Here is a 20,184-nt window from a genome sequence, read left to right as displayed (position 1 = left end):
TAGAAGCAACGGTTGCCATCTTTGAACCATTTTAAAACTGCGTCCCCCCTCCCCCTGCTCTGTCTTGACCCACCCCCCCCATCACCCTGACTTTGAACTACCCCATTTCCCAATACCTTCTCACACTCTTTAGAGTTTACTTATTTCGTGTGTATATGGTCGGCTGGCTGTCCCTATCCCTGTCCTGCCTCACATTGGAACACAGCTGCTCGAGGGCAGAGGGACTTCCCCTTCTGCTTTGCTCACTGACATGCCCCGAACACCTAGAAACAGTGTCTGGCACTTGACATGGGCCTCATAAATATTTATCAAATGAATGAATGGACCCAAGTACCCAGAAGCACTTACAGAGTGCCTTTGGTCCCTGTCCCCTTGAGTACTTTGCATGCTGTGCTGGTGTCCAGTGGAAGGGGAGGACCTGCCTGCCTGCCTGCCTGCCCCCAGGAGGCGTCCACACAGTCTTGGCTGCTGCCTTGGCCCCCTGCACTGTCCTCACGGCTTGTTTGGCCCTGAAGTGGGACCACCCCAACACCTCTTGACAGTTCAGACACGAAAGAGCCTTCGGGAATCTTTTGGCAGGCCAGCAAGGGCAGAGTAACTGACAGGTAGTGAGTGGAACTGTTCACAGCCAGGGGTTTGGGAGCCTGTGGTCTGACTGCATTCCCAGATCCCGCCCTGCCCCCACACACCAGTTCCCACCCTGTGGGCTGGGAGAAGTGGAAAAATGCCCGGTTGAGCAACGGAGGGCTACAGCGAAATCCCTGTTTACTCAGTGGTGATTATCTTGTCTTGCAACCAGTACCCAACTCACACACTTCATCTGGCTGTTTCCACACCTCAGAGAGCATCAGGGCTCAGTGCATCCGGTTACCCTGAGGGCAAAGTGCAGACCCAAATCCTCAGCCCCCTGAGTCGCGCATCCAGCTGCAGACTCCACATTGCCAGGCAACCTGTCCAAAGCTAGATGCCTGGGCTTCTTCCCCAGAAAGGGCCACCTGGGGCCTTTTTAGTTCGGTAAATGACAAATCTGTCCTTGCAAGTACTGAGGTCAAAATGCTCTCCCATGTCTTGGGAAGCAGGTTGGCTTTTGGTGCAAAACACATTTTTAAAAAGTCTGACCACTACTCAGTGACCCCACCACGGCTCCCTAGTTCGGAGCTGTAGTGGCCATCCTGAGGCCCTGGGAGTACTGGTCACTTTCTAAATACTCCAGTTCCCCTTGTCCACTCTTTTTTAAATGATAAGTCTGATGATGTCATGCTTTTGCCTAGGGGACCCTGATGGTTTCCCATGTCAGCAGAGTCAAAACCTAGGACACTTCCACAGTGGTCAACAGCAACCAAAAATATTCAGAGAAAAAAAAATTGTTTCTGTTTTAAAAATGTGTAGACTATCTTCCTCATCATTATTTCCTAAACAATATAGCATGACATTCATTGACATAGATTTTACATTGTATTAGGTATTATAAATAACTTAGAGTTGATTAAAGTATATGGGACGGTGTGTAGGTTATATGCAAATACTGTGTCATTTTATAAGGGGACCTGAGCCTATACAGACCTTGGTACCTGTGAGAATGGTGGAGCCAATGTACCTATAGGGTCCTGTATTGTCCTTGGTTTCCCATGTCCATTGGTGGTCTGGGAACCTATCCCCCTACATTAAGGAGGAACTTTTAAGTTTTGTGTGTTTCTGGCAGGTAACTATTGTCAGAGTCTAAGGGACCCAGTTGATTTCTATACCCAACCTCATTTCATCAGAATAAGGAGGAGATGACCTAGATAGGTGAGGGACTCCGCTAAAGTTTATAGGTGGCTAAGCTGATTTCCAGAGCCTCTGGGTTTCAGAACGCCTGATTGCTTTTGCTCCCATTTGGGGCTGGGGGAACTCCTTGTCCCCACAATCAGGAAGAGCATGCCTCGCTGCGTATAGCAGGTACTTAGAACTGGAGTGGAAGATGCAGGTTTGGAATCCACCACGGAAGAGCGAGTTAGTGGGGAAGGCATGAGGTTCTCTCTAGGAGCGAGGGACAGGGAAGGCTGAGGGGCAGATCTTATCAGTAGCAGCTCATGTGGGCTTGGGGACCCCCGAAGAGTTCTTGGCCCCTTCCTGATGCACAACTGTGAGCTGTAAAGGGTGACCAGTGGCTGTTGGGCAGACCACTTCCTGCCATCTTCTCTGGGGAGAACAAGTTTTGAAGTGCTTCCTGAGTTGAGGGGAGGTGCCCCTTGCCCCCAACCTTCCTTCAGACTGCTGATGAGGTGTGCCTCGTTATGAACCTTGCAGCTGTGTTTTTATACTGCATGGGCCTCCCTCACACCCGCCGGTCCCGTTGGGGGCTCCCCTCCCTCGTGGGTCCTTCCCTCTGCTGGCTGGTGACTCACAAGGCTCTTGCCCAACCTCTCAGGCTCTTGCTCTCTGAGAAGAGATGTTTTCTTTCATGCCATAAACTCCCCTCCTGATTTATGTCTTTGTATTTGGGTTAATATGTTCCACATTTCGGTCTGGAGATTAGTATGTGGCTCATTCATTGTTACAACCACCAAAACCCCAGTGCCCGACTTGGGTCTGTGGCACAGAGAAGGTAGCCAGACAGACACAGACAGGGCAACTTGGAGCTTCACCCCTAGCCCCAGCTGGCTTACAATTGGCCCAGCCCCACCAGCCTCCCTGCCTCCAAGGCAGAGGCTGTGTGAAGAGGCACCCCCACACACTCCCAACTGGCCAGGATCTTATTCTCATGCCAGTTTCCTACAGAGGGCACACATCCTGCAATGGTGTGAAGAGGTAATTGCCCTCCGCCTGTGACTTCGCACTGAAGAAGCTATGTGTCAGGAAGTGACAGGCAAGTTGTAGGGTGTGGAAAAATGCTATCTCTGTGGCTTTGAAAGTTGTCACATGGCACTGGGTGTGTGTGTGTGTGTGTGTGTGTGTGTGTAGTTTTTCTCTTTTTTACTTTTTGGAACCATAATATTACCTTTGTTGCTATGGTGGTGTGTGTGGGGGGGCTAGTTGGACAGAGCCCCGATGCAGGCTGGTGTCTGGTGTCCATAGTGACTGTCAGGGAACAGCCATGGCCCTTGCTCTGATTTTCTTACCTTGAGTGAGCAACTGGTCGGGGGGACTTCTATGGTGACACCTGAGTGAACAGGACCCTGAATCTGGGATTCAGGTTTGGGGGCACGTTCCCTGGTCATTTCCAAGGCTAGATGACTGCCTAGATTTGCTGAAAGATAGGTATCTAGGAATTCCTTTTCAAGGCCCCAGGTGATGAGGAAGGACGCATCCCAAACAGAAAAAGGAAACCCTGTGCCTGTGGCACCCTGGGAGCTTGGCGCTGCTGTGCCTGGCAGGTGCAGCCTTCATTGAAATTGTAGCATCGTGGAAAAATGTGTCTGGGGTGTGCTCTAAGCTGATGGTTTAATATACGTACACAAAAGCGTACAGATGTTCCAGGACTTAAGATAGGGTTACCTCCTGATAAACACATGATACGTTGAAAATATTGTAAGCCCAAAATACATTGATTGCACTTAACCTGCTGAGCATCCTGGAATAGCAACAGAGCGCATGTAGAGTCCCGGGGCGGGATTCCCCTCTAGATCACAGGGCCCTCAGGATGCCGCAGTTCGCTGCTGTGCTGCCCAGCACGAGGCCGAGGATCATACACACATGGCCAGCGCAGGCAGAGATCAACCTCAAGATTCCAAGGGCCGTTTGTACTGAATGAGTATCATGTTGCTACCATTGTAATGTTACGGAAAAAAAAGAAAAGAAAAAACAAAACAAAATAAAACAGGCTGATCAATGAAAGCTGGGGGTTCTCTATATCTTTATTTGTTCATTTCACACTTACTGAATAGGTAATGCATGCTCAAGTCTGATCTTTGAAAGCTATCAAAGCATCCAGAATGAAAACTTGGTCTCTCCCTTACTCTTGTCCTCTATCTGTAGTTCTCTTCCCCAGGGCCATACAAGTTACCACTTTCTTGTGGGTACTTCCAGAAACAGTGCAGGTGTTTATAAAGATCTGTGTCCCATCTGTTGGATTAGCTCAGGTGTTAATTCCCTTCCTACCAGTTCCCTGTATACTTCTGCCCTTGGTGCTTTTATTTATTTTATTTTTTTTTATTTTGCAGCGCTGGGGATCGAACCCAGGGCCTTGCATGTGTCAAGCAAATGTTCTGCTGTTGCACCTCACCAGCCCAACTGCCAGTGTTCTTAATTCCTATGGTGTGTCTTGGAGTCTGATGGGAAAATCCCTCCTGTTTAATGGCTTCGCAACCCATTTCGTGGATGATATATGGGCTGTTTTCTGAGTGTTTTCCTACTGTTTACCTGTTGCTGCTGTGGATAACCTTGTGCACCCATCATTCCACTGTGGGCGAACATCTCTGAAGGGTAAATTCCTGAGGCTGAAATTGGACCCCAAATGGTACATGTTATGTGTGTGATTTTGATAGGAAGGCCCTGGTTGCCTCTTTCAAGACTGTTTGAGCATTTGCTTCCATCAGAAGGATTTAGGAGTTCCAGGTCCCCACAGACAGCATCACCAACATAGAATCTTTTTGGATTAAAAAACAAAATTCTGTGTGGAAAAGTTTGTCTTTGCTTCTGTTGAATTCTTCTCTTTGTGACTCCCATACTCCTTTGCTGTCTCCCATGGGGCAGTGAGGAAATGGGGCCTGGTTCCCAAGGACCCTCAGAGGACTCTCTGTCCTATAGGTCCTTCTGGGGGCTTGGGACAGAAACCCTCTGCATGCACTTTGGGTCTCAAGGGACGCCTTCTTTTCAACATTTGTATTTTCTTCTTGTGATAACACTGTTCTGTTTCTACACGTGATTCCCCTTATCTTTTCCTATTTCCTCCTCTCTCTAATCTCCATCTGACCCCACCTCATCCCTGCATGGGTCCTAGCTTTGGTTTGATAGGCTCTTGTTTCTTCTGCTTCTCATATTCCAGAGATACAGTCTCTTCAGTGAAAAGCCAGACTCGGGCAGATACCTCTGGACACCCCTTGGAGCTGGGTGTCTTAAGACAGATACACGTTCAACAACAAATTCCAGGATGGGTGGGTGGGTGGCAGTATTTCTCTCCTCCCTAAGTTTTTCTAGTCAGGGGGCTGAAGGTGGAACTGAAGCCAAGAATCCTTGGAGAGATAGATGCCCAAAGCTGGCGCACCCTGAGAGAACTTTCTATGATATTGAAAACAGCTCACATCTGTGCTGCCCAATGCAGTAGCCACTGTCATGTAGCTGATGACACTTGGGGTGTGACTGAGGAACTGGGTCTTCAGTTTGATTTAATTTGAATGAGCTTATATTCAAATAGCCATATGTGCCCAGTGGCTGCCATATTGGATTATATGGTTCCAGATGTATACTTGGGATGAGAATATGAGAGTAAGAGTCTGAGAATCAGAGTGTCCCTGGTCTAGGTTTCCAAAAGTCAAGAAGATACAGCTGCAAGTCTTCCTCCAGGTATTCAAGTGTAGTGACTGGTCTTAATTTTGAAACTCATGCATTTTTTTTCTATTGGAAACATAACTCACATTAGGCTGCTAGGCCCAGTCCACCCCATGGGATCCCTTTACTACTCGAAGAAGAGCAATTTCGTGCAAGAGAAAAATCATTAACCATGGTGGCCACTTTCTGGGCGTGGTGCCTTGGTGCACGCGGGCAGAACTTGGCTATTCATGTTGAAGGTGTGATGTTCTAGAACAAAGCGAATCTCAAATTTGTTGATTATCAGAATCACCTAGGGAATGTGGGAAATGTACAGAAGCCCAGACTCTACCTTACTTCAGAGAGCCTGGACCTATGCATTTTTTTTTTTTTTTTAGCTCCCTGGGTGACTCTGGTCCTCAGTAAAGTTTGAGAACTCTCACCCCGAGGGAGGGGGTGACCTCAGGGAGGACCTGTGTGCTGCAAGTGGGAGGTGAGTAAGTGTGAAAGCCAGGTACAGACAGGAAGTGCTGAGGAGGTTCCGAGGAGGGGCCAGTGTCTGCAGAGGAGCTGCCGCCCAAGCCACACCTGGAAGGCCAGAAGAGGTGTGACTTCCCAGGTAGCAGAACAGGTATTCCAAGCAGAGGGAAAAACCTAACTAGAAGCACCAAGGTAAGCATGGCACCTTGAGGGAACTTGGAATGTGTTACTATTTGGGGCCAGAAAGACGAGGGACAGGGAATCGATCTGGCCAGGGGAATATTAACAGGAATCACCTGGGCATGTATTCTGTATGTAGTAATGTCAGAGTGGAGTGGATGAAGGACTGGACGGAGTGGTGGGAGGGACAACGGGGAAAAGGTGTTGAGAGATTCAAGAGGAAACAGGAACATGTCAGGAGTCTAACAATCCATGAATACACATTGGGCACGGTGTGTTGGGCAGTCGGCTCTGCAGGCACAGGACTGGGAGCTGGAATGCAGTAGTGAGTAAGATCAGCAGGCTCCCTGATCTCATAAGCATAGTGTGGGGTGGGGCAATGTGGTGTGGTCGAGTTAGGCAACAAGCAAATACAAATCAACAAGAGAAGCACTGGGTAGATGCAAGCACTCTGGAGAGTTACACAGGCTCGTGCGATTGGGAGTAACTGGTTGCTTCTTTTATTTGGGGCTCAGGGAAGGCATCTCAGAGAAGGTGACATTTTAACCTGATGTCTGAATGACAAGAAAGAGCTGATCATGGAAAGAGATGGAGAAACAGCACTTCAGGTACAAGTAATCACAAGTGCAAATGCATAAGAAAGGATGGAACTTGCTTTGTCCAAGGAACAGCTAGAACAGCACTGTCCTGTAGAACTTCCTGCAGGGAAGAGAATGTTCTACATCTGCCTCCTTCAACGAGGCTGCCACTAACCTCCCGTGACTGCTGAGTGCTGGGCATGTGGCTCGTAAGTCAGAACTGAATTTCACATTTGATCTGAGCTTTGAATGAGTTCAATTTTAAACTTGAATAGTTGCATGTAGCTAGCGTCTTCTGCACTGGATGGCATGCAGTTAGAAGATCATGGTGGCTAGAGGGGGAGAGGTTAACAGGAGTAAGATGAGATTGATATAGACTTCATTATTTTGGAATTAAGGCAAATATTTGGGGAGCAGGGATGATTTTCGTTAGATTGACATAATTGATTAGTATTTTATATTGTTGTTTGGGGGTTTTGTTTTGTTTTGTTTTTTGTTTTTTGGGGGTTTTTTTTTGGGGGGGGTCATTATTGTTTTTGCTTTCTTTGAATTGGGGGTGGGGTCTTGATAGTTTGCCCAGGCTGGCCTCAAACTCCGAGGCTCCATGATCCTCCCACCCCAGCCTCCCAAGTAGCTGGGTCCACAGGCCTGTGCCTCCCCACCCAGCTTCTGGTTAATGTTTTGTGAGTTCACTGTGGCTGTCATTGCTGAGAATGAGTAGCACAGAATGAAAAGTGGAACTAGGAGATCATCGTAATAACACAGTGGGTGCCTAGGAAATGCGGTGGCAGCAGCAGATAGGAGAAATGTGGATGGATTCCAGATGGGTTTTGAGGGAGAGAAGTGACAGGAGGTGAGAGAGATTGGGTGCAGAAGATGGGAGGATCATAGATTTGGGGCTTAAGCAACAGATGGTTGCAGATCCCATTTATTAAAAGGAGGTGTGGAGAACAGGCTTCATTCTGTTTTTGAAAGTAAGGAAAATAAGTTCTTTGTTGGGTTTGACAGATTTTCCTCCTGAGCATCACTGTGCAGATGACAAGAAGCCAGGTAGCCATGGGTCTACAGAGCTGGAAAAGGTCAAGACTAGAGACAAGAATCAAAGGCCATGAGAAAGGGTCAAGTCACCAAAGAGAGTGAATAGACAGAAAAGGAGGAGAAGGCTCGGGAGGGTGCTATGACATTTAAGCTTGATCCCTGGAGGATCATACAGAAACAAGACTCTGTGGGGAAGCCTGTGCCATGCCGTGGAAGCCAAGAGAAGCCATGGTTCCCAGGAGTCAATGTGGAGTGCTGCAGGCTGCCCAAGAGCTGGAGGAGATACAGGTGACCTTGGATTTGGTGACAACCTGCAGGTCACAGGTGACTTGGAGGAAAGTAGGCTTAGTGGAATGTGTAGGAGAGGATTAGAGGTAAGAAAGTAGAAACAGTGATCTATTTGGTGAACATTTTTTTTTTCCCCTCTGAGGAGAAGCAAAAGATTAAGGCAGGGTCTGAAAGCCTCGTCCAGAGGACACCTTTGTCAACATGATTTTCCAAATTAGGAATTGTGCGCTGATGGGTGGAAGCAGGTAGATTGTCTGCGGTGGGAGGAGGCACCACCTCAGTCACCGCCGTGGGAGGAAAGGTGGCGAGTGTAGGCGCGGGAGGGTAGGATGGCACGTAGGTGGTGGGTTGTGAGCAGTTACTGTCAGATCATTCCTCTGTGGTAAGAGAAGTATGGAGGCAAAACCATCATCTGGGAAATGCAATGATTATTCTGGAAAATGGAAAACAAACCTAGGTAACTATAATGGGTTTGCGAGGTGGCTTCGCCTGTGACTCTCAAACTTGAGTGTGCAAACAGGTCACCTGGGGATTTGTTAAAATTCAGATTCTGTGTTGCTCATCAGCTCCTGCCTGGTGCTATTGGTGCTGGTTCCTCCACTTTGGAGTAGTAAGACTGCACTTCCTCAATGGGAGGATCGTGGTCCCTGATACGGGTGACACGACGTACCTCTTTACTTGCCCGCTGAAGTTACACTTAGGTCAGAGTCGCTAGTGTTGAGTATCTGTCTGAGATTTCTGTCCATTCACTTCAAGCAGGTTTTCTAGGTTATGAAATCATCCGGGGGAACTTCAAAAACATAACCAGAAAGCCAAAATACCAAGGCCTCGGTATTTTGATTGTGATTACATGTCTAAATTAATTGGTGTGGGAGGGGGCCCCAGGTACCCTACTTTTGGAAAGCTCCTCTGGTGGATCTCGTGTTTACTCCAGCATGAGAAACAATGATATAAATACCAGGTCAAGAGGATCACCATGGGAGTAGGTAGCCAAGGTGGGGGTGGACGAAGGGCTGCCCTGGAATGTCTGGGCTCTTGTCTATTTAAACAATTTGAGTCACTCAATTTGTTGAGTGACAGGATTGCTCTACCTGCTTAGTCTCCCATAGTCCCACCAAAGAACTATCATGTCACTTAGCAGGAACAACCCTGGAATGTTCTGGGCTGGATCCGTACCTCCTAGAGCTCCTTGGAACATCTGGTTTACCTTATGCATGTGACCCAGGAGGAGCAAGGGATATTCAGACCTGGAGAGGGGGTCCTGCCTGTCATTGGCCTCTTAGAAAAATTCTAAGATGGCAATCTGTGGACATGGGGCACCTTGAGCCATCAACCTGATCAGGAACAAGGGATCAACCTGATCAGAACAAGAGGATCAGGTTGAAAAAGGGAGACCCCAGTTTATGAGTTCTTATCTTACCAACCAGTTGCCAAAACTCGCCATAGGATAGAAGTCAGGGCCTAATATGTCTTCAACAGATGAGAGAGTCTGAAAGAGTTAGAATGGTTTGTGCTTAAGCCTGCTGGCCCTCAGTTTTAAGTGGTAGCAGCCCAAGTCATAGTGGCCAGTAGCAGACACTAAAAGGTGTGGGGCAAAGGGGTTTATTAGCCACTCTAAGTGAAAAGCCTCAGTCATGTGATTATAGCTCTGGCCCCTTCTTGAGATGTGTTAGGTGGCCTCCAAGAAAAAGGTGGCCCCAGTTTCCTATTGCTCACTTTGTATAATCCCCTCCCATTGAGTATGGGTAGGCCTTGGCCACCAGACTATACAAGGGATGGGACATCTCTTCTGAGAATGGATTACGGTGCGGCTGGGGGCTTTGGCCTTTCTCTCTCGTCCTCTTGCTGAATGGTTCTGAGAGCAGCTAGCTGCTCTTCTGTGTCCCCGTGAGAGGCTCATCCATCAGGGAACTGATGCCTGCACAGCGAGCAAGGGCTTGAGGCCTGTGAACCTCCACACGGATGGGCTTGGAGCAGATTCTCCTCCGGTGGAGGCTTGAGGGGCCCACAGCCCTGGCTGCCATCTTGATTGTAGCCTGTGAGAGGCCTTGAATGAGGCTCAGGGTCTGGGAGAGCCACACCCGGATTCCTCGTCCCCAGAAACTGAGATGGGAAATGATTAAGTCACTAAGTTTGGGGCTAATTTGTTTAGCAATAAATACGTAATAGGCAAAGGAAATGCCCTCAGAGTCTTCATCTCTTGGCTTGGCTTTCCTTTCCTTTGTATTGACTTTGGCCTTCTCTGGCTTAGCAACCTCCTCAGAAAGATTTTAGAAGCCATCAGTAATTTTGAAAAAAGAAAGAAAGGAGGAAGGAACAAAAGAGAAAGAGGAAGGAAGGAAAGAAAACAGAAAAATCACTTGGCAGACTTCAAATGGAGCCTGGGGGGTGGCATGTTTGGGAGGTGCCTTTAGCCCCATCCTTACCCAGTGGACTGAGAATGGAGCAAGGGTAGTACCCAAGGAAAATCAAGAGTCAGTTGATTCCAGAGGAAAGAGAATGGATGGAAAGACATGGAAGTAATGGGATTCTTGAGGTTCACTTGAACGGGTTTTGAGAGATCTGGTCCAGCTCTCAGGCAAGGAGGGGAGAAGAATGGTTAGTGTCATGGAATCAGATGGAAATGTCTCAAGGTGGGAAGGCAGAAGCCACAAAGACCAGGAGGAATGAGGACAGAGAAAAGACCCGCTGAAAGTGGCATTCTGGGTCTCACTGTCCGTGAGGGTACACGTGCCATGTCTACACAGAGACCTTAGGAAGGGAGAGAAATGGCTGGGAGACCAAGGCCGGAAGATGTAGACCATTCTTCTGAGGATCTGGCCATCAGCTTTTGATTAATCTGTGCTAGATAAAGAAGTCAACCACAAAACATCCAGGTTAGAAAAAACCCGTCTAAATGGTTCGTTTCACCTCTCCATTAAACCCGAATAAGTACCATGTCTTCTTTTAACCAAAAGTTTCCATTCCCTCCTCCGGAGCCTTTAGAACTCCTAACAGGAAGCTGGTAGATGGATTTCAATGTCTTTTCTTATCGCTCTTTCCATTCTCGGGATCCTATTTAGGTGCAAAGGAACTGGATTAATAAATCACAGTATCATGGCTCAGATTCAGCAAGCCGGAAAGAGAGTCCTGGCCTTTGACTGTCCTCGTTATATATACCATGGGGTAGGAAAGGAGGCTGATACAGTGAGTTTGGGAGGAAATTAACTAGTGATGCTCATGGATGTGGGGGATAGTATGTGGGTGAAGGGTGTTACTTTGGGATGGTGGCCTGAGCAAAAGGGCATCCCAGAGTTGGTACGCTGCGGTCATGCACCTAGAGTGACAAGCCTCACAAAGTGATGGAGATTTCACTTCCTTTCACCATGAAATGTGTATCTAGATGCATTTATCTGCACCATGGTAACTGGTGATGCCCTGCCGGGGAATGGGTCTCTTTTCTATTGTATTGAGTGTCTCAAAAAAAAAAAAAAAGGTGGGGGGGAGAGAGAAAAAGAAGAGAAATTAAACACAGTTCATTCCTCACTATCAGTGTCCCAATGTCAGGGTAGGAAAACAGTCTGCCAAAAATAGCTGAGGCAGAGGAAAAGTGTCTCTCTCTCAGATCAGGGAATGCTGTGACCGTGTTTCACTGGCCGAAAAGGGTTGCAAAGTCCTTGCCTACTTGAACTACAGCCCGCTTTTGGCAAAGCGGTGTGCTTTGGCATGTGTAGTGGAAGCCTGGCCGGGCCCTATGGAACCTGTTCCTTAGGAATGCACCCTAGCTATGCAGTGGGCTGGCAGAACCAGTGTTGTTTGGTAAATATGGCCCCGTGGCAGAGGGAGGGGGTGGATGGGTGTGTCCCCACCTCCCTCTGCACTTGCTGATGACTCACACGCTGTGTTCTGGAGATGGATCATCCAATTCAGCGGACTTGTTTCACGAGATGAGGAGACAGGGCTCAGAGAGTTCCTGGAACTGGTTAATGGAGAGGTGGACGAGAGGCACCCATCTCTCATCTCATTGCTTGTGGCCCCCCCCATTCACTGATTTTTATTCTCTGGATTGGGAAAGTAGTGACTACCTGGCCTGGGGGATGTGCATGGCTCCTGTGGACCCAAGCCAACCCTCATACCTACTATTACAAGGTGTGATGGCACCTTATTCTCCTAACTCTGCCATCTCAGGAGAAGAAGGCCTGACCTGTCTTTGGCAAACCAAGGTTGGTGCCCTGGACCACCACATTTCCACCTCTCCACTCTGTGTCCTCCTATTAGGTTTTTTGTTTGTGGTGAACACAGAGAGAGTAATCTGAGCAAAAAAAAGTCACTAAAAGACAGCAGGAAAGAAGGCACAGGGCAGCTGTACCCCATATGCAGTCATTGGTGAGTTGCGTCCAAAGTGTCTTTTAGCTTTAGCGGAAGAAGCCACCTCCTTTCCTGGCCAAGGTATCCCTCACCCATGCAGTCCTCCAGCCCCAGATCACTCTTCATTCCAAGGGCTCTTTCTGCCCAACCAACCTGAGGAGTTCCTTAGAGAAAAGAAAGAGGGGTAGCATAAGGTAGATGGGCACTATGGGGGTACTAGGGGTTCAGGGGTACCTCAGGGTCTCTCAGGCCAGAGGAGTCCCCATGGATCTTTTTCACCCTCCTCTCTCCCATCTGGCTCAAGGGCAGAAGTTGCCAAGTGTGTCTCTGGGGTGGTTACCTGCAGACTCAAAGGTGGGCACAGGAACCCAAAGGAGTCGTTACAGCTCCAAGGCCGTGGATTTGTAAAAACTTGAAAAACAAAGCAACCCGGAAGGGAGCCCATGGAGCTCAAGGAGGGACATTTAGCCAGTGTACCTCTGCCCCCAGGAGAGACTCTCTGATGGACACACCCAGCATGTTCCAGATGCCCTGGACTTTAGAGGCAAGCTGTGTGCCTTGGGTCCTCTCCTGGGTGCTTTGCTTCTTCCTCGCCCTGGGAACATGCCCATGCATGAGATCTACACCTGGCAGGGCCCTGAATGACCATGCAACCCCAGATGAGAGGGTGTCACTTCTGCTCTGTCATCTTCCTCCCACTTAATCCAGAAAGCATTTATTTCTGGGCGTAGTGGCACACGCCTGTGTCCCAGCTACTCCAGAGGTTGATGTGGAAGATCACTTGAGCTCAGAATGCTGGAGACCAGCCTGGGCAACATAGGGAGGCCCCATCTAAAAAGATTAAAAAAAAAATCAGAAAGTATTTATTGAGTCACCTCCTGGGTAAGCTACAGAGATGACAGTAAGTGTCCCCAACCAATGCCATCATAGCTTACATTCTTGCTGAGGAAGAAGAGTTATAAATAGATAATTGGAATGAGCATATTCAGAATATTATGGGGACTCAGAGCTGGGAGATCAGGAAGGATTCACAGAGGAGAAGACATTGACCCTAAATGGAGGAACAGGATTCCCTGAGGCTAGAGGGGGAAGGCAGCCCTGGCCCAAGGATCTGCATGAGTAGAGGAAGAGAAATAATTAAATAAGACAGCTTGCTGGAATGGTCTTTTTATTTGTTTGTTTGTTTGTGGTACCAGAGTTTGAACACTGGGGTGCTGTACCACTGAGCTTCATTTCCCAGTCTTTTTTTGTTTTGTTTTAACTGAGTGTTCTTTCTCCCTTAATCCTTAGGAGGAATATCTTTTAGNGGAGGCTTGAGGGGCCCACAGCCCTGGCTGCCATCTTGATTGTAGCCTGTGAGAGGCCTTGAATGAGGCTCAGGGTCTGGGAGAGCCACACCCGGATTCCTCGTCCCCAGAAACTGAGATGGGAAATGATTAAGTCACTAAGTTGCCCAGGCTGGTCTTGAACTTGTGATCCTTCTGCCTCAACCTTCCAAGTTGCTGGGATCACAGGTGGGCCCCACCACACCTGGCTGGAATGGTTTCTGTTGGCATTTGTTTTTATTTATATTTAGAAAATGTCTGGCACGGCTGAGGGTAGGGCTGGGGCAGGAAGATGAAGTAAGTAAGTAGGTTAGTTGAGGCCACAGATGGGATCGTTTCTATTGCAATTATTAGAAAACCAGCTCCGTATGGCGTAAGCCGAGAAGGGGATGTTTTGAACTCTGCTGTGGAATCCTAGGCTACCTGGCTGTGGGATCCTGGGCTCCAAAGATGTTGGGAGGTATTCTCTTCTCACTTGAGCTGCATTGTGTTCCCACCCCAGCGGACCAGCTCCAGGTTAAAGATTCCAGAATGGCTTTCCTCCTGCTTTGAGGGCAATAGCAAAGGAGTCCTGCTTTTTATCCATAGAGATCCAAGATTGAGCTCCATTGCGTTGGGCGACCATTGGGAACCAGGTATGATAGCCAGAGGGACGGTGTGTGAGTCAGCTTTCCATCATTGGGACAAAGCACCTGGGATGACTTACAATGAGGAAAGATTGACTTAGGCTCACATTTTCAGAGGTTTCAGTCCACGGCCAGTTGACCCTGTGGTTTCTAAGCCTGCGGTGAGGCAGAACATCATGCCCGAGTAAAGCTGCTCACCTTGTGCTGGCTGTCGAGGAAGCAAAGAGAGAAAAGAAGTAGCTAGAAACAAAATAAACCCTTCAAAGACTTCATGCTGCCAATGACCTACTTCCTCCAATGGGCCCCACCTCCTGCAGTTTCCACAGCCTCCTGCTAAGGAGGTCATAATAGCCCATTAAGATATAAATCCATAAATGAATTAGTCCATTGATGAGATCAGAGGCCCATGATCCAATTACTCCCCAAACGCCTCACCTCTGAACACTGTTGTACTGGGGACTAAGGCTTCTGTACCTGAACTTTTGGGAGACATTTAGGATCCAAACCATAACAGATGCAGGGTGCTATCAGCTGGGTGTTCTGGGGATTGGCTGGTGCTGCCCACACTTGAGATTGGAGAGTCATAGTTCCCCACTGGAAAATGAGATGCCATCTCTTTAAGAGGAGGATGGTAGGGGCGGGTGCCCAGCAGGAGCAAATAACAGATCAACCACTGGTTTAGCAACATGTTAGAGATCCTTAAAGGACTAGAGGTTGAGTTTTGCATGCTCTGCAGGGTCCATCACAGGTTGAGTAGTTGGACACTCTCCTGACCTAGAGAAGAGGGGGTGTTTAAAGGCAGAGGGACTAGCAGAGAGAGAGAAGACTGGAGATTTCGACAGTTGAATAGAGAGGATTAAGGATGTGATTACAGGGGACGTGATAAATGGGAAAATCAAAGATCTGATTGGCTTGTATGAGGAGTCTGTATGTGGCAGGGAAGGGGACCGGGCAACTAGAATTTGAGACATGGAATTTGAGGTGTCAGCAGCCTATGATTCTCAGACTGAATGTGGCTTATGAGATAGTCAGGACCCTCATGCAGGCATGGGAGTGATCTGCAGGGATCTGAGGGGACAGGAGAGGGACCTTCCAGAGAATTCAGGATGGGGGTGTAGCAGTGGGGATGGAGTCTCTGTAACTCCCTTGTAATAGATGGGAACAGGATGAGGACCAGCAGGAAGTGAAGGGAGGAAGGGACTTGGCAGAATCCGTCATCTTTCAGATGAGAGGAACACGTCTCAGGAGAGGTTTGTGTTGTGCAGAAGAGGAGCACCTGGTCAGAGGTATCCCAAACGGTGACGATAGTGTTTCCATTTGTCTTAAGTCATCGAGCTGTATGTTCCAAGGATGCATTTGATCGTATTTAAGCTTCACCCCTATAAACCTGACTTAAAACAATCTTCATAGCAGCACAGTTCATAATAGCAACAAAATGGGAACAACCCATTGTCCCTGTGCAGCGTGATATATAAATAAATTGCGCTCTGCTTACACAATGAGTTCCTATTCAGTGAAGAGAAACTATGAAAAATAAAGCAACCAGAGATGCATGCAGCCACACAGACCACTCTCACACGGAATATTTAAAGAAAGAAGCAAAACTCAAAAAAAAAAAATGTATCCCAGTAAGTTTCAATTAATATGAAGTTTAAATAAAATTTTTAAAGAGAGAGGAGAGAGAGAGAGAGAGTATTTTTTAATATTTATTTTTTAGTTTTCGGCGGACCCAACATCTTTGTTTGTATGTGATGCTGAGGATCGAACCCGGGCCACGGGCATGCCAGGCAAGTGTGCTCGCTACCGCTTGAGCCACATCCCCAGCCCTAATATGAAGTTTAAAAATGTGAAATCTAAACATATTCTATTTAATAATATGCATATAAATGGGTGAGACTTAAATGAAAAGCAAGTGAGTGGTTTTTAGAAAAGTCAGATTAGTGTTTGGTTCTGGGAAAAAGAGTTTAGGATCAGGAAGGGACATTCAGACTTCATGACGTTTATTTCATAATTATTCATTATGCTACACAGTCATGTCGTTTTGAGGATATGTATTATGTTGTGTAATATGAAAAGCCTTTTTCAAAAAATATCAGGAAACCAATACTCTATTTATCAACTTTTCCTGTGGCAAGTGTAAACCTAAGCTCCCCATCTTTGTTGGTGCATTCAGTCTGCACAGTGGCCCTATAATGAAGTTCCTGTCTTTATCCTCAATGCATTAGTAAACTGAGGCATGGGGACATGAGTTCAAAGTCACATAGCCCAAGAAGAGTACAACTAGAATTTGAAACCAGGTGGTCTGGTTCCAGAGCCCCTTGACTGTAACCACTGTGAAAGGTTGAGAAGATACTGTCATAGAGGGCCACCCCGAAGTCCCAGCTGATGTTGGAGGACAGGATCGACTGAGTGGAAAAGGGTGGAAATCACCCTGATAGAAACTGAAATGAGTGAATGATGGTAAGACGGTAGTTAAAACACAAGATGAAACCTTGTTCTGTCTGTATGGTGCTTACAAAGTCCTTTCACTTGCTCTTTTATCAAACTTCGTTTTAATGCTGATATGAGATAGGTTTTCAGGACCCAGAGAGCAAGGGCAGAGCCAGGAGGCTGTGGAGGGGAACTAGACCGCTTGGCCTTTTGGTTATAAGACTTGCATGCTTTCAACCCTCTTGTTGATGTGTGACCTTGAGCTCCCTGACATCTGTCATCGGAGCCTGTATCCTTCAGGAATGACCCAGCTGTGCATGTCGGGAGATAGCAGATGTGTCCTCTCTGCTCGGTACCATGCAGGATATGGCTCTCGGCACCTGCTAGGGCTGGCTGAGTGCCTGGGAAGAAGTACAAGCTGTTGATCCTGGGGTCATTGCCTTAGGTCCTATTCTCCTTGTGTTCCTGGCTGCTCTCATAGGCTCCTTTCTCTGCCTCAGAAGCAGGATAGCCCCCAGAGTCGTACCACACCTGCCAGCCGGCTTGATGAGCCCGCATTCCCACTACTTAGTCTGTGGGTCAAGGCTCTTCTCATGTCTCAGCTCCCTGTGTCCTGGTGCCAGAGGGGACCTTAGTACATCCCCTTCTCAAAGAGCACTGATCCTCATCTGATTTTAGGAGTGACTAAGCAGCATAGGATTTAAAATGAGAGGCTTTGATCACTTGATAAAATATGCAGTAGTGTTCAGGGAAAAACAGGGCGTTAATCGAACATGGAGTGTTAATGTCAACTATAGCATTTAAAGTATGCAGTAAGAGGAAACATAGAAGAAATATAAGGAAATCCTAACAGTAAGACTGCAGGTGTGTTCAATTGCCTGCCTTTACTTTTTGATCTTTTCTCCTATAACGACCACTTCTAGGATTGTCTTTCAGGATGCTGGAGACATAGACTTTCACTCTTAGGAAGGCAAATGTCTCGCTAGGGGTTGTGGTTCAGAGATAGAGCACGTGCGAGGCCCTGGGTTCGATCCTCAGCATCACCTATAAATAAATAAGAATAAAGGTATTGTGTCCAACTACAACTGAAAAGTAAATATTAAAATAAGAAGAAGAAGAAGAAGGCAAGTGTCCCTTAGAGAGCTTTATGTCAGGGCATGACATGTTTTGCGTGTGTGTGTACACGTTTGAATTAAAATGAAATTCAGCCAGGGGTGTAGCTCAGTGGTAGAGCACTTGCCTAGCATGCACAAGGTCCTGGGTTTAATCCCCAGCAACACACTCAAAAAAAGGCATAAAATTAATCATTTTGATGTCTGCATTGAGGAGATTCACAATATTGTGTAAGCGTCACCTCTACTAATTCCAAAACATTCTCATCATTACCAAAGGAAATCCCACAGCCATTACACAGCCACTCATGAGTCTCCTAGCCCCTTGAACAGCCACCAAGGACTCTTGGATTTGTCTCTGTGGATTATCTGTTGTGACATGATTTTAGATGAGCCTTTTTAGAAGAGTCACTCTGGCTGCTGGGTGGAGAATGAGTGGGAGGTGGTGGCCATTATATAGAGAAGAAGAGCCATTTGAGAATCTTTAAATAATTTTTTTTTGTTCTTTTTAGTTAAACGTGACAGTAGAACATATTTTGACATATCATACATACATGGAGAATAACTTTCCATAATTGTGGTTGAACATGATATGGAGTTCCACTGGTTGTGTATTCATACATGAACATAGGACTAAGTTATGTCTGATTCATTCTACTGTCTTTCCTATCTCCAATCCCTCTCCCTTCCTGTCATTCCCATTTCTCTAATCCAATGAACTTCTATTCTTCCCTAGTCCCTGCCCTACTTAATGTGTGTGAGCATCCACATATCAGAGAGAACATTCAGCCTTTGTTTTTTTGGGATTGGCTTATTTCACTAAGCCTGATACTCTCCAGTTCCATCAGTTCCATCCATTTATCAGGAAATGCCATAATTTCATTCTTATTTATGGCTGTGTAATATTCCATTAAGTATATATAGCACATTTTCTTTATGCATTCATCTGTTGAAGGGCACCTAGGTTGGTTGCATAGCTTAGCTATTGTGAGCCTTTAGAGTCTTGTTGCTCTGGGTAAGACAGATGCATGGCCTATGCTGTAGATATCAATAGAGGAGGTGGAAACAAATGCTAAGAAGGGTTTGGAGGCAGGATTTGTCACCTCCTGAGAAATCCCATGACACAGAAATCTACGGTTTGAATGTGTCCCACAAAAGTTCCTGTGTTAGAAGCTTAATTCCTCAGTGGGGCCATTGGGAGATGGAGCCTAGTGAGAGGTTTGTTCGTGGAGGGAGCCTTCATAAATGTATTAATGGCTATCTCAACAATCGGGTTAGTTACTGAAGAGCAGGTGAGAAGGTAAGAACTTGTGTCTTGTGCGTACACCAACTGCCCTTTCACTTTCTGCCCTGAGTTACAGCTGTATGAGGCCCTCACCAGATATATCCACTGGATCTCAGACTTCCTATTCTCCAGAACAGTGAGACAAATCGACCTCTATTCTTTATCGATTACCCAGTCTCAGATATTCTATTATAGCAACAGACAGAGGACTAAGACACAGCCCGTGTGACTTGGTTTAATCCACATTTGACATTGGAACCTCTTTTATTCAAGCAGCTCTTCTACAGCGTTCCAGCATACACCCCGATGTGGCCTGGAACTTGGAAGACCTGGGTTCTGAGGTTGTCACCACATCGTTTGGAGACTTTAGGCTAGTGACTTCACATCTGATCCTTCCACACCCTCATCCAAAAAGTGAGGACATTAATGAGCTCAGAGATTGCACAATTCAGTGATTTCATGTCCTTACACATAAGTCTCTTATCATTTTCAAAGATGCCCCAGCATCTAGGGAAAGGGGGTGTCTTTGTGTTTGTACAATCTGCATTTTTTCACCCCTCTCGTCTCTGAAAGCTGACTTGTCTGTGGGTAGAGTTAGCATCATTGAGTTTGAAAGTGGACTTGCTGGGCACCGTGGCGGACACCTATAATCCCAGCATCTTGGGAGGCTGAGGCAGGAGAATTATAAGTTGAAGGCCAACCTCAGCAACTTAGTGAGACTCTGTCTTAAAATATGTAAAGGGTTTGGGATGTGGCTCAGTGGTAGAGCACCCCTGGATTTGATCCCCATTACTGCGGCAGGGGGCGAGGGGAAGGAAAGAAAGAAAGTGGACTTTCATTCTTGGGCAAACTGAATTTTCATCTTGGGGTTTTTCTAGAAGAATAAGATGGAAAAACCTACCTCACTGCCCTCATCTGGCATTTCAAGGGACTGCTCAGAGTAGTGGTTCTCAGCTGGGATGGAGTAGCAGGCTGTGTCTCTGTCCTTGTGAGGTGTGTTGCAGAGATCCATTCTGGACAATTCTGAAATTAGTCACTTTTGTGCAT

The 20,184-nt window shown here is 47.1% G+C and overlaps 1 protein-coding gene across 4 annotated transcripts in view; it reads left to right on the top strand.

Annotated features, from left to right (window-relative positions):
* Positions 1–20,184, top strand: part of Gas7 (growth arrest specific 7) — a 235,109-nt gene that overhangs the window by 64,496 nt on the left and 150,429 nt on the right. The window contains exon 1 of one of the 4 annotated variants that reach the window (XM_048798072.1): positions 6,357–6,716. The exons of 2 other annotated variants lie outside the window; for them this stretch is intronic. In XM_048798072.1, the coding sequence (XP_048654029.1) occupies positions 6,697–6,716 (20 nt within the window). In that variant the 5' untranslated portion in view covers positions 6,357–6,696. Of the gene's footprint in view, positions 1–6,356; positions 6,717–20,184 lie in introns of those variants that run through there. One more of the 4 variants, XM_048798069.1, reaches the window with a different exon arrangement.

The sequence above is a fragment of the Marmota marmota genome, unplaced genomic scaffold (genome assembly GCF_001458135.2).
Source record: "Marmota marmota marmota unplaced genomic scaffold, marMar, whole genome shotgun sequence".
Lineage (NCBI taxonomy): Eukaryota > Metazoa > Chordata > Mammalia > Rodentia > Sciuridae > Marmota > Marmota marmota.
Note: the sequence above shows the minus strand (reverse complement) of the source record. Positions and strands in the feature narration are given on the sequence as shown.